The following is a 20,751-nucleotide window of genomic DNA, read 5'->3' on the forward strand; positions in this document are numbered from 1 at the left end:
AAATCGACAGCAAGGTCGTCGATATTTATATGGTGCATTAATTTTTTTCCTATTATCGTCACATTATCGACGCACGAGAAGTCGAAAATGCTTTTATTTTAAAATCGACGCAGAAGCCGTCTATTTTATTATTTCAAATATTGACAACATTATCGTCGATAAATTTGAACAGTCTAGATCTCTTTCTAAAATGAAATAGATGATGTGGATTTAATATATAAAATAGACGTAATAGATGTTGCTTTTTTATAAAATTAAAATCGACATGAGTGTCATCGATTTTTATCACTAAAAATCATAACACCCGCGTCTAGAAACGCAATTCCCCCAAAGTTTAGAAACCTAATTCCCCTTCTTCCGCTCCACCTTCTTCCACACCACCTCCTCCTTCTCCCTCTGCCGAAGTTTCCACGGCAGGTTGTGCTCTCGCCGGTGCAGCTGCAGATTCTGGTCCCTCTGGACACGAAACGGTTTGTCGCCATCAATGACTTTGGAGATAGAGCTATTACTTCTGCCTCTGGATCTGCATGCTTCAATTCATTCACAAATTTCAAGCTATATTAGGTATTCTTTAATTTCTTTCCTGGTCTTCTTGGTTGACTTCGCTTTCTCTTCATTACTGCTGGAATTGAATTAGGGTTAAGTACAATCTTCATTACTGATAGGAAGATTGTCATAGAACTGGTTGAAGCTAAGGTCTAATGTGCTGAGTTGCCAGAGTCCGGTGAGGTCTGGTATTCTTCCAGCAAATCCATTCCTTGAAAGGCTCAAGTATGTTAAGCTTCTCAGCCCTGTTATTTCCTCTGGGATTTTGCCTGTGAAGAAGTTTGATGACATTGTGATCCTTATTAGTTTCCTTAGATTTCCAAGTGATTCTGGTAATTGCCTTTTAATTTGTTGTTGTTGAGGTTGAGAACTGTTAGTTCTATTAAGTTCCCAATGGCTGGGGTTAAGAACCCTTCATAACCAATTGTGTCAAGATCAAGTGCTGTTACTCTACTTGAGGTGTTGTCTAAGGACAAAGTGCTGTTATAAAGGAATGAACTTTGGGACACTGAGTTTGAGTCAATGGCTCTTTTTATTTCAATGAGGGCATTGGTATCATCTTTATGGGTTTTTGAATGACTTTGTGATATAAGGCATAGGATTATTGTTATGGTGGAATAGAGAAGAGACAAGAGTTTTGTGTGCATTGTTTTTGACATTTTCTTGGGATATCACCAATTTTCTGAGCTTGTTTGTTGATATGAAATTCCAAATCCATTTTTATAACACCCTCTTTAGGCGTTACCAACTGAAAAAAAATGTATTGTATTTCTTTCTTAACTAATTGCCTAGGAACACGCTAAGAACTTGTGCTACCTATATACAACTAATAAAAGATTAAGCAGCTAAATCTACTTGGCTTGACAAAAAATTCATGCAAGGTTGCAGTAAAAATTAATGCATATTCCATACATATAATTAAATAATCAAGACTAAACTCATACATGGAAAACTGATTATGAATTAACATGTCTAAATCTTGAGTATGGTACACATAGGTCATGCCTACTAGCAGCCCCCTATATTAGAGTGAAATATTTTCATTGTAGCAGCAATTAATATATATCATTATATTCATTCGGCCCGGGAAGGTGCATGGCATGATTGACTAATTAAGACTACTAGCTCATGTTTTGTATGTTTGTTAGTGTCACATGTCTAATTTCTTAATAGAGGGTGAAAATTATGTCAATTTGATTTTGACAATACCTTTTAAAATGGTGAGTTACATGAAAAGGTATGTATACATGGAGCAAACCACAAGGTTTCATACAGCAGGGTTCAAATCTGATCTGCAGCCTTAACAAGGTAATATACGGCCTAAAATAGGCTCCCAGGACTTGGTTCTTAACTCTTTCTTCTACTTTACATATTTTTTGGGATATACCATTTAATACTAAGAAGATAAGGCTGTGTGTTTTCCCTCCATTATTATTAGTCAGCATATATTTTTCATAGTATTATTGAAACTAACTATGCCCTGTTTCAAATGGCAATACCCTGTTCCTAACTTTATATTTTGATTTTCTAACAATAGCATATACATTTGAAGCAGCTTTCTTATTTCTTTAACCACACAAATCTTGATCCACTTGTTCAAATTTTGTCTAGTTTGTCTTGAATACACTAGAATGTAGTTAGTTTGTACATAATATTTTTAGATATGGTGTCAACATGCTCTAAAATGAAATTATTATGTTAAAAATGTAACATGAACATTCTGGGCTGGTTATGTAATGCCTGCATAAAATGCCAATGAACACAGCACAATAAGATTAAATGCATTATGTTTAATTCAATGCATTTTTTTTAATCTAAAGTGAAATAGTGTGTAACTGTTTGTTGAATGGAATGTTGAAAGATCTTGAAGTGCAACTCTATAAATTAGTATTATATTTATGACTTATATGCACCAATAAATTTTAATTAATCAACATTAGTCAATTTAAGATAAGTAAATTAATTTTAAAAACTTAGCTAATATTGGCCGCAAAAAATTGATTATCTAAAATTACTCAAATTTAAATGGTATATACACTTTAAAATATTTGAATGCATGAAAATTACCACAAGCAAGTGTACTGCTTTGGAGGAGCACATTCTGGGATTCTTGCAAGTGGATTCCATATGTGTTGGGGCTATTAGCAGGTGATGAAATTTTGATATAAAAAACTTGAACATTTGTGCATGAATCAAACTTTAGATGCATTTGTTGACTATTCTGAATTGTTATGCCTATCACTGTTACACCATCGCTTTCATAGAATCTAAGTGCCTGCATGCATATGTTGAAAATTTGAAATTATTATTCATGCATGCTAATAGTAATAAATAGAAAGAAAGTAAAAAAATATAATAAATTAAATACAAACTTAATTATTGAGGGTTAATTTATTGCGGATTTAAATTCTATTTAAAAGTTTATTATTGAATAATAAGTTGTTACATGTACAAAATAAAATTTGAATTCTCCATTCTTTTTTTCATATATATATATATATATATATATATATATATATATATATATAGAGAGAGAGAGAGAGAACATTGCCTAGAGAAATATTTTTTTATTGGTATTGTCATTCTGAAAAATGATTGTTCTTGCTGGAGAATAATTATATTATAAATATATGATTAATTGTTGAGTGAACAAGTGTTTTTATATTCAAGTTTTAGAAGACTTTTATGTATTGTTTTTAGTGTTGATGTGCCTATATATATTTTTTTGGCAGGGTTGACATAGTCACAAGTATTATCAAAGTTCCAGTGGCATCCATTTACACTATCATAAGTATTGGTAGAGTTTAAGACTCCCAGAAAAGCTATTCAAGGTTTAATTTTCTACTTTTTTATCTATTTATTATCACTGTTAAACTATTGAGTTTTATTTTATCTTTATCTTTATCTTTATTATCTCTGTTAAATTATTATGCATGCTTATCTATACTTACTTATGTATGCTTGTTTGTGTAAATCATTCATAGTGAAAGTATAAATTATATTGATGATAAGATTTTAATTTATTGTGGTTTCTCATTGAATAAAAAAATTAAAAAGTGAATATTATCCTTTTGATATGTAGGAAATTAAATTCATTAATAATGGAAAACCAGAACCGAAGTTGGATGTATGATAGAACGTATGATCAGAGGCGGGGTCTTAAACCCAGTTTTATTAAAGGGGTAAATGAATTTGTGGATGTGTGTACTAGAACTCATGAATTTCTCAGAGGAGGTTTAGTTAGGTGTCCATGTGCCAGATGTCAATGTGGAACGTTTAAACAGTTGATTGACATTAAGATTGATCTATATACTCATGGGTTTAAACCTAATTATTGGGTTTGGATAGAGCATGGAGAAGAGATACCCACAGAGAATCAAATTAGGATAGAAGAAGATATTGAAAGTAGCTCTGAATTAGGTGGTGTTACATGGGAAGAAAATTTTGATCGTTATCATGAGATGGTTGTTGATGCTTTGCAACCTGAGTTTCACATGTACATGCAACCAACAGTGGAGGAACCAAATCAAGATGCTAAGAGATTTTATGACCTCTTAGATTCAGTTAGTAAACCCTTGTGAGAAAATTGTATCCATTCACGATTGTCACTTGCTAGTAGGATGCTGAGTATAAAATCAGAGGGAAACCAATCCCAGGGATCTTTTGACCAGTGGACAACTTTGTTTAGAGAAATACAAACAACTCCAAATGAAATTCCTGCTGATTACTATGAAGCTAAAAAAATTGTTTCCCAACTTGGGTTTAAGGAGGTTAAGATAGATTGTTGTGTCAATGGTTGTATGATATATTACAAAGAGGACAAAGATCTTAGTCAATATAAATTTTGTGGGGAGCAGAGATTTAAGCCTAGGAAGGGAAAAAATAAAGAGGTGCCATATAAAAGAATGCATTATTTGCCATTGATTCCAAGGCTACAAATATTGTATGCATCAATGAGTACTGCCCCTCATATGTTGTGGCATCACCAAAATCGCAGAAATGACGACGTGATGACACATCCTTCCCATGGTGAAGCATGGAAACATTTTGATACCAAGCATCCTCATTTTGCAAGCGAACCGCGTAATGTTAGACTTGGACTTTGTTCTGATGGGTTTTCTCCTAATGTTCATTTTAGCATACCGTACTCTTATTGGCCTGTTATAGTTACCCCTTATAACTTTTCACCTCATATGTGTATGAAAGACCCTTTTTTGTTCCTAACGTGCATCATACCTGAAAAAGAAAATTCCAAAGAAAAAATTGATGTTTATCTTCAACCATTGATAGATGAACTTAAAGAGTTATGGGATGAAGGCGTCCTAACATACGACATTCATAGCAAGAGGAATTTTCAGTTAAAGGCTACATTAATGTGGATAATTAACGATTTTCCTGCTTATGGAATGTTGTTTGGTTGGAGTATGGGGGGAGATTAGCGTGTCCAGTATGCATGGAGGATACCAAGGTCTTTTGGTTAGATTATGGCAGAAAGAATTCGTGGTTTGACTGTCACAGGAGATATTTACCTGAAGGTCATCCTTATAGGCGTAATAAAGTTGGTTTTAAGAAGAATGTTGAGGAGGATGAAGAACCTCCTATTAGACTTAGTGGCAAACAGGTCTGGGAAAGAGTTAGACACTATCCTAAAATAGTTGACACAAGAGGACAAGTGAGATTAAGCGGATATGGGGTGGAACACAATTGGACCAAAAGGAGTATATTTTGGGATCTCCCATATTGGAAAGATCATTTGGTTCGTCATTGTTTGGATCTAATACATATTGAGAAGAATATTTTTGATAACATAATGAATACCGTTATGGATATTGAAAGAACAAAAGACAATGAAAAGGCAAGGTTAGACATGGCTGTGCTTTGTAAGCGACCATATTTGAATGTGGTGCAGGTACGCGAAGGTCATTAGGCAAAGCCTAAGGGCAACTATGTCTTGACACTCCAACAACAAAAAAATGTTTGTAAATGGGTACAAAAGTTGAAAATGCCAGATGGATATGTTTCAAATTTACAAAGGTGTGTCGATGTCAAGGGAGGAAAATTGTTTGGGATGAAAACTCATGATTGTCATGTATTTATGGAGTGTTTGCTTCCGTTAGCCTTCAAAGAGTTGCCAGACCACGTGTGAAAACCGTTGACCGAAATAAGTCAATATTTTAGGGACCTTTGTTCATCTACTCTTCGGGTTAGCGATCTTGTACAAATGGAAGCTAATATTCCTGTTATTTTGTGCAAGTTAGAAAGAATTTTTCCACCTGCCTTTTTCAACGTAATGGAGCATCTACCAGTTCATTTGGCATATGAGGCACGTGTTTGTGGACCAGCTCAGTATAGGTGGATGTATCCATTTGAGCGTGAAATAGGCACGTATAAGAGATCAGTGAAGAATCGGGCTAGAGTAGAGGGTTCAATTTGTCAAGCATACTTAGCTAGAGACATCAAGTTATTGTTCTTATTACTTTGAGCCACATGTCATGTCTAAGAGAATAAGGCTAAATCGGAATGATGATGGTGGTGTAAGTTCATCTGAGCCTACCCTTTCTATTTTTGATCAACCGGGTATTGCTGGGGGAGCCAACAAAGACAGATGGTTAACTAGTATGGAAATAAAAGCCGCTCACTTACATATCTTGTTGAAAATTGTCCTGAAGTCGATACATTTAGAAGTCAATACAAGCAGATTCATGGGAGCAATAATTCTTTATCCAACTTTCCATCATGGTTCCATAAGCATGTAACTTTTTACATTTTGTTGACTGTATCAAAATATGTCAAAGTAAATCTTGTTTTTCTAAATACTATATTTTGTTTGACAAAATCAGGTAAAAAATCCCAATAATGGCATAACTTGTCCTCATTTATTGAGTTTAGCATTCGGGCAAAAAACTAGGGCCACGAGTGTTGGTATGTTCAAGGTTAACGGGTATAGATTTCATACTCCTGAGCATGCATCTGGAAAGAAGACAGATAATACAGGCATATATGTTAAAGGTGATGAAGGGAATGATGCATCTGATTGGTACGACACTCTTAAAGAGATTTTGATTGTTGAATATCCAAGTCTTATAGTCTTGTTTTATGGGACTCGAGGAACACGTAGATACAAAGACTACAAAATAATTGAAGTATTACCCACTAGGAGAAATGGGAGTTACGATCCATTCATCCTTGTGCAAAAAGCTAGACAAGTGTATTACATGCCATATCCACAAGGCTGTAAGTCTAATTGGAAGGTTGTGATTACATGTAAATCACGAAAAATAATGGAGGAGGCATAAAATGAATATGAAAACGAGGTGTATCAGAATGATGAGCCTCCACATGCTAGGATCATTTCAGAAACCGAGTTTTCACCATCATTAGCATCTACGTCAGGAGATGTTGATATGATACAACTTCAAGTAGCTGACCTCCAGGTTCCTAATGTAAATAATGAGGAGGACGATGATGCTTACATTGATGATGATGGAAGTTCAGAATTCTCGGATTGAGGTTTTAGTTGTAAATTCTTAGTTTGCAAATTTGTTAATTTACTTTTAAATAAATTATATTTTAAATATTTGTTGCTGTTTCATAGAAGATTAGAATCAAGTAGGAGTTGGTAAATTCTTCTCTTTATGTTGATTTGGCTGTAACTTGATTTCATACTACTTTTCTATTGCCATTTACACTTTGATTTTGGTCCAAAGGGACGAGTGTTTATGTATAGGAGGAACAAATTTTTCTTTGCTATTGCCTTGTATTTATTTTCACTTATGTATGAAAAATAGCCTTAATTAAAACTTAAAAAAGGATTTAAATGGAAAATTTCAATAGCTAATACTCCTCTTACTGCTGCTGCTTCAGTTATTTTATTTCTTTCAATAGCTAATACTCCTCTTCTTGCTGCTGCTTCAATGAGCTGGCAGTGCAGGGTTAGTATATGCTGTAAAAAATCATGCAGCCATTGATTCCTTTAAACTTTGAAGCATGCATTTTCTTCTCATCTTCCTACTCTTCCTTCCCATGCATTTTCCTTCCTACTCTTCATACTCTTCCTACTTTTTACTGAATTCAAATCCGCAAAAGCATTTTACTACTAGCTAATGACACTACTAGCTGATTTTACTTTAATTGCATATTTCTAATAAATTTGTTAATTTGTTAATTCATATATCCTGTATCGGTTATGTTCTGGATAATAACTTGCTTATTTTAACGTGTACAAGATATGGTTGGTAGAGACGGAGATCGCGGTCATGGCCGTGGCCGTGGCCGAGGTCGAAAGGGGAGGCCTAGGCTTTCTACTGGTCATCCCCTTGACTTGCATGCGGATCCATACTCTCTCGTTGGGTCATCATCCGACATGACTGCTCTGACCAATGGGAAACCGCCATCTATTGCTACTACTACCCCCTCCCGTCAGGAGCCTCAGATACACATGATGCCTACTCCGGGTGTGCCAAGATCATGCACTCAACAAGCCAATGAACCTTCCAACACTGCCTCACATGGTGTGCAGAGTGATCCAGCTATTGTAGCTCCCAGTCGAGCAGGATCTTGTGGGGAAAGACAAACCACATCTAATAGTACTCAAGATGCTCAGGGTCAAGGAACATCCACTATCACTGGTCACTCTAGCACAAGTGCTCCGAAGCTTAGATATGATGGTGCCAAATGGTTTGTTATTTGCTTTAAATTTTATGAACTAAGCATGCACTTTAAATGGTGTGCTTTTATTTGTTTAGTTGGATATTTGTTAATGAAAATATTTGCTTAACTATTTGCTTTGATTCGATATGCCTATCTTCTTAGTTCCTTTAGTTGTTATCAAAGCTAGCTTAACTATTTGTTTCCTGTGTCCAAGATCCATATATTTAAATGGTGTCATTTGATTTTTGATGTAGTTGGCACCCACTTAAGCCTGGATTGAAGCGTATTTCTCAGGTTTTTAGGGAAAACTACAACAAGCCTTGGCTGAGTTTTGATGAGGCAGATGATGATACTCGAAAAATATGGTGGACTGAGTGGAGGGTAAATTCTATCTCCTTATGCTCCTTATGAATAATTTATGCTCCAATCCACATGTTACACCAAGTGCTTTCATTTTTGTTACCATAGTTAAAGGCTTGGATTGGTTAGTTTAGGACTCAATGCTACTGGCATGCATTGCTTACACTCATCAATGTATTTTGCTTTTTTATATATGGATTTTGATTTTACATTATTGCTTTGCTTTCATTTGGATCATCAGCTTTTGATTTCTCTTCATTCGATAGAATGATTACATAAAAAATATTAAAAGAATGATAATGAGAAAGAGATAAAGCTAGCAACATGGTATACACATATGACTTTGGTGAGAGAAAGTAGGTTGTTGATGAGCGGATATTTTATACGCTTTTTGGAGGTAATTTCATGTAGATTTTAGCATGTTTTAATTAGTTTTTAATAGAATTTTATTAGTTTTTAAGCAAAAATCATATTTCTGGATTTTACTACGAGTTTGTGTGTTTTTCTGTGATTCAGGTATTTTCTGGCTGAAATTGAGGGAGCTGAGCAAAAATCTGATTTAGGCTGAAAAAGGACTGCTGATGCTGTTGGATTCTGACCTCCCTGCACTCGGAATGGATTTTTTGGAGCTACAGAAGTCCAATTTGCGCGCTATCAATTGGGTTGGAAAGTAGACATCCAGGGCTTTCCAGAAATATATAATAGTCCATACTTTGCGCAAAGATAGATGACATAAAATGGCGTTTAACGCCAGTTCCATGTTGTAGTCTGGCGTTCAGCACCAGAAACAGGTTACAAGTTGGAGTTCAACGCCAGAAACAGGTTACAACCTGGCGTTCAACTCCAGATACAGCCCAGGCACGTGAGAAGCTTAAGTCTCAGCCCCAGCACATACCAAGTGGGCCCCAGAAGTGGATTTCTGCACCAATTATCTTAGTTTACTCATTTTCTGTAAACCTAGGTTACTAGTTTAGTATTTAAACAACTTTTAGAGACTTATTTTGTATCTCATGACATTTTTAGATCTGAAATTTGTACCTTTTGGCAGCGTCTCGATGAATTAATGCAATTATTTCTGTTTTCCATTCAAACATGCTTGTTCCTATCTAAGATATTCATTCGCGCTTCACCATGAAGAAGGTGATGATCCGTGACACTCATCACCTTCCTCAATCCATGAACGTGTACCTGACAACCACATCTGTTCTACATCAGATTGAATGAGTATCTCTTAGATCTCTTAATCAGAATCTTCGTGGTATAAGCTAGAATTGATGGCGGCATTCATGAGAATCCGGAAAGTCTAAACCTTGTCTGTGGTATTCCGAGTAGGATTCAAGGATTGAATGACTGTGACGAGCTTCAAACTCGCGATTGCTGGGCGTGATGACAAATGCAAAAGGATCAATGGATACTATTCCAACATGATCGAGAACTAACAGATGATTAGTCGTGCTGTGACAGAGCATTTGGACCATTTTTACTGAGAGGATGGGAAGTAGCCATTGACAACGGTGATACCCTATATACAGCTTGCCATGGAAGGAACTTTGCACTTTTGCATGTAAGAAATTATTATGTTGTAGGAATTCAGAGGACAAAGCATCTCCAAAACTCCAACATATTCTCCATTATTAAGTAACAATTATTTATTTTATGCTCTTTTATTTTTCGTAATTCAAATTGATAATTATAATTGATATCCTGACTAAGAATTACAAGATAACCATAGCTTGCTTCAAGCCAACAATCTCCGTGGGATTCGACCCTTACTCACGTAAGGTATTACTTGGACGACCCAATGCATTTGCTGGTTAGTTGTGTGGATTGCAAAAGTGTGATTGCAATTTTGTGCACCAGTTGTCCATTTTAGACTTTAATTTATATATAAGAATTGGAATTACACACATGATAAATGAATATTCCAGAAAGAGATGGTGAATAACTCAATTGGATTCATGAATTGGAGTTATTTGTGCATGACAAAAATGGAAGGACATAATAAATAAAGGTTTCTTCTGCTTAATAATGAAAATAGTTTTGATAAGTTCTATCTAATGAATATTGAATTTATGTCATATATGTCTATGTGTCTACCCAATAACCCAAAAGGGCATTTAGGGTAGTTATGATGTGAAAAAAGAATAAAAAGAGCTAGTCTTTTTAGTTGCTCTGATCCTGGGACATGTTGCACAAACGCTTCTTCTAGTATTAGGGTAGTTTTAATTTTCTACTACTACATATTCTGTACCCCTTGAGCTAGTCGTTCTTGACATTTTGGGACCCTCTAGAGAATTTAAATATTATCTTAGTATAGTTGATGCTGACACAAGGTATACTTGTTTATATTTACTTTACTCTATATCTCAGTTCTTACAAATCTTAATGCAATATAAGAATCTCATGGAAAATGAAACTGGTTGTAAACTCAAGCGTATATAAATAGATAATGCTAAAGAATTTTGAAAAGATACCTTCCTCACTGCCACATTTAAAGAAAGCTTTACTTGCTAAAACTGGCCTTGCTTTACTTGCTACTGCTGATTTACCTAAACAATTTTAGGAAGATACCTAAATAATGTTAAACCTGATTATACTATTCATAAGGTTTGATTCATACTCTACAATCTATATCTTAGCATATGTCGATGATATTCTCATTACATGTGATAATGATTCTACATTCTGCACTCTCATTGCTGATATAAAGTCTTTTTTTGCATTAAAAGATCTAGGCAGTGTTAATTTCTTCATAGGCTTAGAATTTAATATCTTATCTGATCATGATATTCACATCACTCAATCTAAGTATGTTAGGGACTTACTTGAGAGAGCAGGAATGTTATGGTATGTGATATATTACTAGTAGTATACTTACTAGTTAGTTTGGCAGTGTTTCTATCTCAACAATATATAAGCACATCACTACTGTCAAAGCTTTTATGGTATGTGATATATTACTAGTTAGTTTGGCAGTGTTTTTGTCTCAACAATTTTAACATTTATTTTAAGTGATATTGTAAATTGTGATTTTTTTAAATAGAAATGCTTTGACATTATTGATACGGAGGAGGATGATATCTATCAAGCTTGGAGGTTTAGGGATGCCAAGCGCTTGCGAGGTATGCTCCATGCCATTCGCAAAAAAGGTGCCCGTCCATATTGGATCCCACCAGAAGTTCTTGGTGAATTGATGAGACATTGGAACACTGATGCATATAGACAATTACAGGCGAGAAATACAGCTGCCAGGAAATCAACTCGAGGTACTTCCCTTCACACTACAGGAGGCACCACCTTTCCAGAAGCGAGATTACTGGTAGCGCGAAATTGTGATCAATACTTTTCACAAATCAAATAATCCCCGGTAATGAATCCAAAAACTTGGTGTTCAATACCATGGCGTAAACACAACTTCGCACAACTAACCAGCAAGTGTACTGGGTCGTCCAAGTAATAAACCTTACGCGAGTAAGGGTCGATCCCACAGAGATTGTTGGTATGAAGCAAGCTATGGTCACCTTGTAAATCTTAGTCAGGCAAACTCAAATGGGTATGGTGATAAACGAATAAAACATAAAGATAAAGATAGAGATACTTATGTAATTCATTGGTAGGAATTTCAGATAAGCGTATGAAGATGCCTTCCCTTCCGTCTCTCTACTTTCCTACTGTCTTCATCCAATCCTTCTTACTCCTTTCCATGGCAAGCTTAAGCAAGGGTTTCACCGTTGTCAGTGGCTACCTCCCATCCTCTTAGTGGAAATGTTCAACGCACCCTGTCACAGCACGGCTATCCATCTGTCGGTTCTCGATCAGGCCGGAATAGAATCCAGTGATTCTTTTGCGTCTGTCACTAACGCCCCGCCCTCAGGAGTTTGAAGCACGTCACAGTCATTCAATCATTGAATCCTACTCAGAATACCACAGACAAGGTTAGACCTTCCGGATTCTCTTGAATGCCGCCATCAGTTCTAGCCTATACCACGAAGATTCCGGTTAAAGAATCCAAGAGATATTCACACAGTCGAAGGTAGAACGGAGGTGGTTGTCAGTCACACATTCATAGGTGAGAATGATGATGAGTGTCACGGATCATCATATTCATCAAGTTGAAGAACAAGTGATATCTTAGAACAAGAACAAGCGGAATTGAATAGAAGAACAATAGTAATTGCATTAATACTCGAGGTACAGCAGAGCTCCACACCTTAATCTATGGTGTGTAGAAACTCCACCGTTGAAGATACATAAGAACAAGAGTGATCATTGGCTTCGGTCCCAGAGAGGGAACCAGAAGAACCAAGATCTGATCTAAGAACTAGATGTCCCAAGATGAAAATACAATAGTAAAATGTCTTACTTATAGAGAACTAGTAGCCTAGGGTTTACAAAGATGAGTAAATGACATAAAAATCCACTTCCGGGCCCACTTGGTGTGTGCTTGGGCTGAGCATTGAAGCATTTTCATGTAGAGACTCTTCTTAGAGTTAAACGCCAGCTTTGGTGCCAGTTTGGGCGTTTAACTCCCATTCTTGTGCCAGTTCCGGCGTTTAACGCTGGAATTCCTGAGGGTGACTTTGAACGCCGGTTTGGGCCATCAAATCTTGGGCAAAGTATGGACTATCATATATTTCTGGAAAGCCCAGGATGTCTACTTTCCAACGCCGTTGAGAGCGCGCCAATTGAGCTTTTGTAGCTCCAAAAAATCCACTTCGAGTGCAGGGAGGTCAGAATCCAACAGCATCTGCAGTCCTTTTCAGTCTCTGAATCAAATTTTTGCTCAGGTCCCTCAATTTCAACCAGAAAATACCTGAAATCACAGAAAAACACACAAACTCATAGTAAAGTCCAGAAAAGTGAATTTTAACTAAAAACTAATAAAAATATACTAAAAACTAACTAGATCATACTAAAAACATACTAAAAACAATGCCAAAAAGCGTACAAATTATCCGCTCATCAATTACGCTTGGTAAGTTGCTTATAGAACCCTCTTTTTTACTTAAAGACAATCTTTACTTTGATATTTGCTGTTCTAAAAATTTCTTAAGGCCAAACAAGTAAGAAAAAACTCACAGCAATTCTAATATGTTTGTTTACCTTATTTATTTCATTTATAATTTTTCTTATTGGAATATCTGAGTTTTAAAGGTCATGGTTCATCAATTATAATCCCTTGTCCATACCCTGCATGCTGTTATTTCTGCTTGTGTTATGATTTATTGAAACAAAATGAGCTTGATAGATTATTAAGTTGCAACTAAATGTGAGTTTTAACCACTGATTGTGATCTTGAAGTCCATTAAACCATGTCTAGCTTCTTATTGTCACGTCTCCCATTGAGGTTCTAAATAAAATGAGCTTGTTCTATTATGCTTTTGCTTTTATTCTGCTTTTTAATTATTTTTTCCTCATTATGCAACAGTACTATATGCAATTTTTTTCCTCAATCAGTGATAATGTGTCATATTGTTTCTCTCATTATGTAGAATCATTCGCTTGGAAAACCATCACATATGGATGAGTTTTTTTAGCACACTCATACTCGTAAAGAGGATAGGACTCAATGGGTTGAAGAACACTCTCGAAAGACAAAGGTAACTTACCTTTATTAATTGTAACTATTTTGTTATCTAATTGCTATGCCTTATTAATACTTATAGTAGTTTATCAATCATTTCTCCTCATTGTAGGATATATTTCAAGAGCGTATGTTTCAGGCTAAGCAAGAGCGGCAGGCTGCTATAGAGACTGGTGTAACTGATCCACCGCCTGTCTTTGAGGAAAGCATATGGATTGAGATAGTGGGTGGAAAACAAAGAGGTAAGGTATATGGTATGGGTGAGGTAAGGGACTCTTCTATGGTGCGGCCTCGAGTTGATGGGCCAACCACGACCACCAGCGCTGATGTTTTGGATCTTAGAGAACGAATCATAATACTCAATAGGGAAGTTGAACAACATGCCGCTAAATATAGAGAGCTTGAAGACCGCTACCAAAGGGAGAAAAGAGAGTAGCAATAGACAGTTGAATCCTTGCGTGAGGATCTCAACACCAGTAACTCACAGATGGATCAGTTTAGTCATCAATTGAGCAGCTTGACTGAGTATGTGAGGGCCATGGGTTCTAGTAGTTTTGGATCACGTGTTCCCCCACCTCCTCCTTTTACTTTTTCAAGCTCTCAGAAAAGCACAACTCTAGCCCCAGTCCCAACCCCAGCCTCAGGTAGAAAACTCCCACCTATTATGCAGCGACCAGGACAACCACAGAGTTCTCAAAAGGAGGATGATTCTGACGATTTTGATGACTCAGATGATTATTTAGACGAGTATGAGTAGGTTATTTAATTACTTTACTTGGAATATTTTGTATTATTAGTAGATTGCAATTTAAACGAATATAAGTCTAAGTTTAGTTATTTATCTTGTCTTGAGTCTTTATGTTAGAGGATTATTTATTATTTTGATAAGTTTATAAACTTATTATCTAATATTTTGTATAAATTTTATTTTTATATTTAAAAGTTTATTTGTCTTGTTATCTATATTATGTATAAATTTTATTTTTATATTTATTTGCATTAATTATTTATTATTTTTCAAATAAAAAAATAATTAAAACATATCTATTAAAATCGACGGAATAGTTGTCACTTTTTAATTTTAAAATAGACAAGCAAATCCAAATACAGACATAGAATTTGTCGGTATATGAATAATAAAATCGACGGCAACTGCGTCGATTTTATTGGATCCAATATCGACAGTAAAGTTGTCGATTTTAGTAAACATATTATAGACAAAGGTTCCGTCGATTTTATTTGTATCAAATATCGACAGCAGTAACGTCGATTTTATATAATAATATCGACGCCCTTGTTGTCGATTTTAGTAAGAATATAAAATTATCAAACTCATAATATCGACGGCCTTGTTGTCGATTTTTTTAAATTATTATCGACGGCCAGGCAAGCCGTCGATTTTATTAGCATTTTGAAAAATCAACAAGCTTTATAGCGACGAACTCCGCCATCTATTTTGCCGTCGAATTTCAATATTATCGACGGCTTAGCCGTCGATTTGGCCGTTGATTTTAACGACGTTTCTTGTAGTCTCTGTTGCTTAGTACTTTCGTGCTCAACCAACTTGAAAGCAGTTTAATTTTTGTGGTGACCAAGTTATTTATTTATTTTTTGTGGTGAATTCCAGCTTAATCTTTGCTAGATTCACTTGATATTGAAAAGTTAAAATAATTTATGCTCCATTTAGCATGACTTGCAAATTTGTGGTTCTAGATTACATTGTTAACATTTTTTCATGTCAGGGTTAATGCATTGTCTAACTAACCTTGTTGCAGTTTCTAAGGTTGATGGTGATTCATGGTGCAGTTTGCTTTAAGTTTAGTAGCAGGTTTGCTTTATTTATCTTCCGGCTTGCTTGAGCATGAATGGGAGGTTAGTTAGTCTTTGGCATCATATAATGAACCTCAACCATCAAAAGATTTCATTCAAACTTAGGTTGACCACAATCATAACTTAGGCCCTGGCTTATCATGCTTCTTCCATATCTCCATTTTTGTTCTTTCTTTATTTTCTTCTTTAACATGCTTGATAAATTATTTGGATTTTATATTATTTTTAGTATAGATGATGACTAATGGAACTTCTTAATTTCAAGCCTAACCTGTGATTTTAAACTTCTCTAACCAATTCTCCTATTTTGTTAACCAATGATTATCTCTTACAATTCCCTTTACTTTGTTGTAGGGAGCAGCGTTGGTGGTCCTCGCTGGACTTGTCGGGGTCATAAAATTGGTCGAGAGAAACTTAGCTTATCACAAGTTCCTCTTCCTTGTGGCTGGAGAGGTAAAAGTTTAATTATGAGATTGCCTCTTTATGTTTAGGAATTTATGATTGCAATAACAAGATCTTAAGTGAGTTACTTTCAGAATCCTCTAATGATTTTCTTAATCCTGTGACTCGCACAAAATATGGATGAGATTAAGGCATGTAATGAAATGTGTGCTATTGTGTCAGGAAGAGTCACATGCTGCCTTGAATCTTGCATCATATAGAAGTAGTCATGCTTTCAAACTAACTAAGGAAGATATTGTTTTGTATTCGGCCAAGGTATGATAAAAGTAAAGCTATTTAAAGTGTTTGCATTTTGCTTTGTCTAAAGGCTAAAACACGTCTGATATATATAAATAACTAAATCAGTTGGAATGAAATCATATATAGTGATGTTTGTATTCGTGAGCAGAGCACCATTTTTTATTCATATGTTGATTTTTTATGCATTAATTAATGATATGTCCACATGTACAATATATGGTAATATTATTTAAGAATGATAAGAGTTTCTTTTTTTTCTTTTTTTTATTTTTATATTTTATGACTGATTCATTGGGCACAGTGTTCGTAACTTCGTATAGTGCAAATAGACACAGGCAGTATACGGCTGAAGCTATTACTACAACTATGGAATTTCTAGACATACATCACATAAGTATGTCTTCCAGGCTTCTTAGTTAATTTGATCATCATTCTCTTGACATTTAATTTTATTTTTTTCATTTATCTTTTACTTAGGCTTAAGTCTGAGATTGAAGAATGTTTAGAAAAGATCTTTTTATATTGGCGTGTGTTTGGTCTATTTAGTTTCATTCAATATTAATAGATAGTATAAATGTGTATTGTGTTGTGAATTGTTGAACCTTTTAAGTTTTTTTTTCTTCTTTAGACTTTGCTATTGAGATATTTGAAACAGTGTCATCGGCATATGAGCTTTACTTCTTCATTCTTTTATTTCCTTTTTCATTTTTTTTAAAATTATTTCCATATATGTTTGGCAAAAATCATGCATTTAAAGAATGTTTTTCAATTTTTTAACAATGAGAGCATGCATTGAGTTAACTCTTACATGCCCCTATAAGTGGAACATGGTTAGTTAATATGATTTTATTTCTCTTACTGAGTGTAATGGTTATATGAAGTTAGGGTTGCAAACATTGAAAATACTTATATAATTGTGCAGGTATGAGTTCCAAAGTTCACCAGATGCATTTTCTGCTTTAGTTCATGAATATAAAATACCCATAAAGGTCTTTTGGGATTCCATTCATATTTTCATTTTGAGACTTTTATGTAATTAGATGATATTGAAATATTGAAGTTATTGTTTTATTTTACTTTTTAAAGAAAAATAGTAATAGGTATGTAGAACAATACCATATGCAATTATGTTTGGAACTATTGACATTGAATTTTTTTTATCTACACAGTTATACCTTATATCGAGAAATTGTGTTATAAAAGATTTAGTTTTTAAATTTTGATATTAAAAAATAAATTTCTAATTTGAGAATATGTAAATGAAATGATATTAATGAATGATTTGAAATTAAAATAAATAAATAATTACAGGATTTGTGGAGGTTTGAAAATCTCACAAAATAGTTAATTTTTGTTAAATTAAAAAATTAATTTGTGGGAGTTTTAAACTGCCACAAAAGTATGCACTAATTTATGTCAAAATTTTGAACTAATATAAAATTATATTTATGCTCTAACTAAACCAATTTCTGATCCCAAATTTTGCCTTAACATAAAATTAGATTTCTGCACTAACAAAACCAATCTCTGCATCGAAATTCTGCACTATAATCTCAATGCAAAATTGAAACAAAATCCTAAATTTTGCACTAACATGAACTCAAATTCTGCATAAGAAATCTGCACTAATAAAAATTCAATGCAAAATTTAAATTAGAACCACATAACTAAATGTATCACATGTCACATCCTAACGCACAAATTACACATAAAACATAATATTGATTTCAGTAATTTATTTCTTGAAAAGAGATTAACTCTAACTATGCAATATAGCTTTGGCAAATCCAGCTTTCTAATTATGTCCCAGTGACCAAAAATTTTCTCCAGCTAAAATTTTGTGGAGAACTTGAGTGCAATAGAAATAATTTCGTCATTTGTCAAGCCAATTTCGCTAAGCATGTCACCAACCTTTTTTTCTTCATGAGTGTTTATCATAGGCTGAGCAAATGCATCCAAACGATTTTCCTATAGATCAAACACATATTTTAGGGTCTCAGTTAGCTCCTTCATCATGTTGGTGTCCTTCATCACCTTTGATGAGTATGGCTTCTTTCTTTATTTTCTCTCAGAAGATGAAGCCACAGATGTAAAACCCGATTAATTAGCGGCTACTTAACCCATAAATGAGAATTTATTCTAGAAAGCCAAAAATGTGATTTTTATGGCTAAATGTGATAGAGGAGACCGAGACAAGAATTTTGGTACCAATTTCATAGAATTCGGACCAAGATTGGACCGAACGGGCCAAACCGGGCCAATTAGACCCAAAGTGGGCCCTTGGCCCAACACAACTTAACCAAAACCCTAGTTTTCAGCACTCTCTCTCCTCATTTGTTACACACACAAGCTGAAATTAGAGAGAAAGGGAGGAAGAACACTTTCTCAAGTTCTCTCCCTTGCTTAATCTTCAAACCACCATAACTTTTGATCTAGAGCTCCGATTGCCGCTCCGTTTGCGGCCACGCGTTCACCGCGAAGAGCTCTACAAAACTCATACCATAAATCTTGAGGTAAGCCACACTTTATTGTTCGAAATTTCAGCCCTTATTTTCGATTTTCATGGGTGAAATGTTGAGATTTTGGGTTCTTTGATGTTATAGGACCCAACTCTCTTGAAGGAGAAGGTTAATCTTGTCTCCTTGGACCTTGGGTGTGGTAAGATTCTCAACCCTAGTATAATTTTGTTGTTTTATGATGTTTGGATTTTGAGATATTGTGTATGGGTATGATGATTGTGGCTTAGGTTGTGTATATGTGAATATTGGAGCTTGATTGGTGATTTTGAAAAGCTTGGAAAGGGTTTGGTGGTGAAAAATCTGTTCTTGGAGGTGTTGAGGCCTTGAGAGCTTGTGGATAAGTGATTTGGAGGTGCTCCGGTGGAGCTTGGGAAAATCGGCTAAGGTATGGTTTCGGTTTCCCGTATCTAATATGTAATGTGGTAGGAAATACTTAGGCTAGAGGCCCTAAGATAGGCATTGAATGGTTGGTGTTGTTGAATTGTTGATATATATGATGTGGTCATATATGTGATGATGATTAATGATGCCTTGGTGGTATGATGTATGAGAAATATGCATGTTGTGATATATGCTTGATGATTGGTTATGGTTGAATTGTGGGTTGAACCATGTTTATGGTAAGTATGATGTTGATTGTGTATAATAATGAATTATTGGGATTGGTGTTGTTGGATTTGGCATGAGGAAGAGTATATGATATGTCAATATGTTTGAGTTTGAGCCACTTGGGTGAAGTGGGTTAAAATGATGAGATAGTGATTTTGTAATTTGGGGTAAAGTGTCAATGTGTGAGTTGAGGAGGCTTGATGTTGAAATTGATGTATTTTGATTGATTTCAAAGGAAAGGGATGAAAATGGCATGTTTTGATTGATTTTGAAAAGAGTTGGAAATGGCTTGTTTTGAAAATGGCACTTTGTGGTTTTTATGAAAAACATGGTTTTTGGGCATACTTTGGCGGGACATAACTTGGACTACGGATCTCTGTTTTGTACCAAATATTTTTAGAAATGAAATTGGATCCGGAATGTTCGTGCCGTTCGAAGAACGGGTGAAAAACGATTTAAAATGAGAAAGTTATGTCCGTTAGAAGATTGGGATTTAAATTGGTGAATTCTGCAGCTTTTAACTTAGAAAATTTTTAGCAGAATGACCCCTCGCGCGTGGGCGCGCTTGGCGCGTGCGCGCCGTTCTTCCCGAAAATGCCATCCACGCGTGCGCGTGATGTGCGCGGGCGCGCTGATGGTGCTGCACCCAATGCCCAGCCATTTTCCAGAGAGTCATGCCAGAACTGTGCCAGTGTTGTGCTTGGGGCACGAGAACACCCACGCGTACGCGTCGATTGGCAAATTTTTAATCCACGCGTTAGTGTGCTTGACGCTTGCGCGTCGATGAAGTTTTTGAGGCCATCCGCGCGTGCGCGTGGAGTGCGCGTACGCGTGGCCCTGTTTTCGTCCCAAAGTTGATTTTTGAGTTTTAAAAGCCAAATCTCATACTTCTAAGCCTCCGATCTCACTACTTATATCTTAAATCATTATGATATGCCTTGCTATTAGAAA

At 35.3% G+C, this 20,751-nt stretch overlaps 1 protein-coding gene across 8 annotated transcripts; it reads left to right on the forward strand.

Annotated features, from left to right (window-relative positions):
• Window positions 1-250: 250 nt before the first annotated feature.
• On the forward strand, window positions 251-15,097 carry LOC112794785 (uncharacterized). 8 transcript variants are annotated; one of them, XM_072235486.1, is made up of 7 exons: window positions 285-564; window positions 666-1,854; window positions 3,279-3,377; window positions 7,773-8,223; window positions 8,451-8,577; window positions 14,049-14,156; window positions 14,253-15,097. In XM_072235486.1, the coding sequence occupies exons 4-6, from the start codon at window positions 7,775-7,777 to the stop codon at window positions 14,091-14,093; spliced, it is 621 nt and encodes a 206-aa protein (XP_072091587.1). In that variant the 5' UTR covers window positions 285-564; window positions 666-1,854; window positions 3,279-3,377; window positions 7,773-7,774; the 3' UTR covers window positions 14,094-14,156; window positions 14,253-15,097. The 8 variants fall into 8 exon arrangements, 6 of the variants coding, with proteins under 6 accessions (XP_072091588.1, XP_072091587.1, XP_072091591.1 ...); XM_072235488.1 differs by lacking the exons at window positions 14,049-14,156; window positions 14,253-15,097 and adding an exon at window positions 9,073-9,647 and having other exon boundaries at window positions 321-564; window positions 666-771; window positions 1,784-1,854; XM_072235487.1 differs by lacking the exons at window positions 14,049-14,156; window positions 14,253-15,097 and adding an exon at window positions 9,073-9,647 and having other exon boundaries at window positions 251-564; window positions 1,784-1,854.
• Window positions 15,098-20,751: the final 5,654 nt, after the last annotated feature.

The sequence above is a fragment of the Arachis hypogaea genome, chromosome 4, assembly GCF_003086295.3.
Source record: "Arachis hypogaea cultivar Tifrunner chromosome 4, arahy.Tifrunner.gnm2.J5K5, whole genome shotgun sequence".
In the NCBI taxonomy this organism is placed as follows: domain Eukaryota; kingdom Viridiplantae; phylum Streptophyta; class Magnoliopsida; order Fabales; family Fabaceae; genus Arachis; species Arachis hypogaea.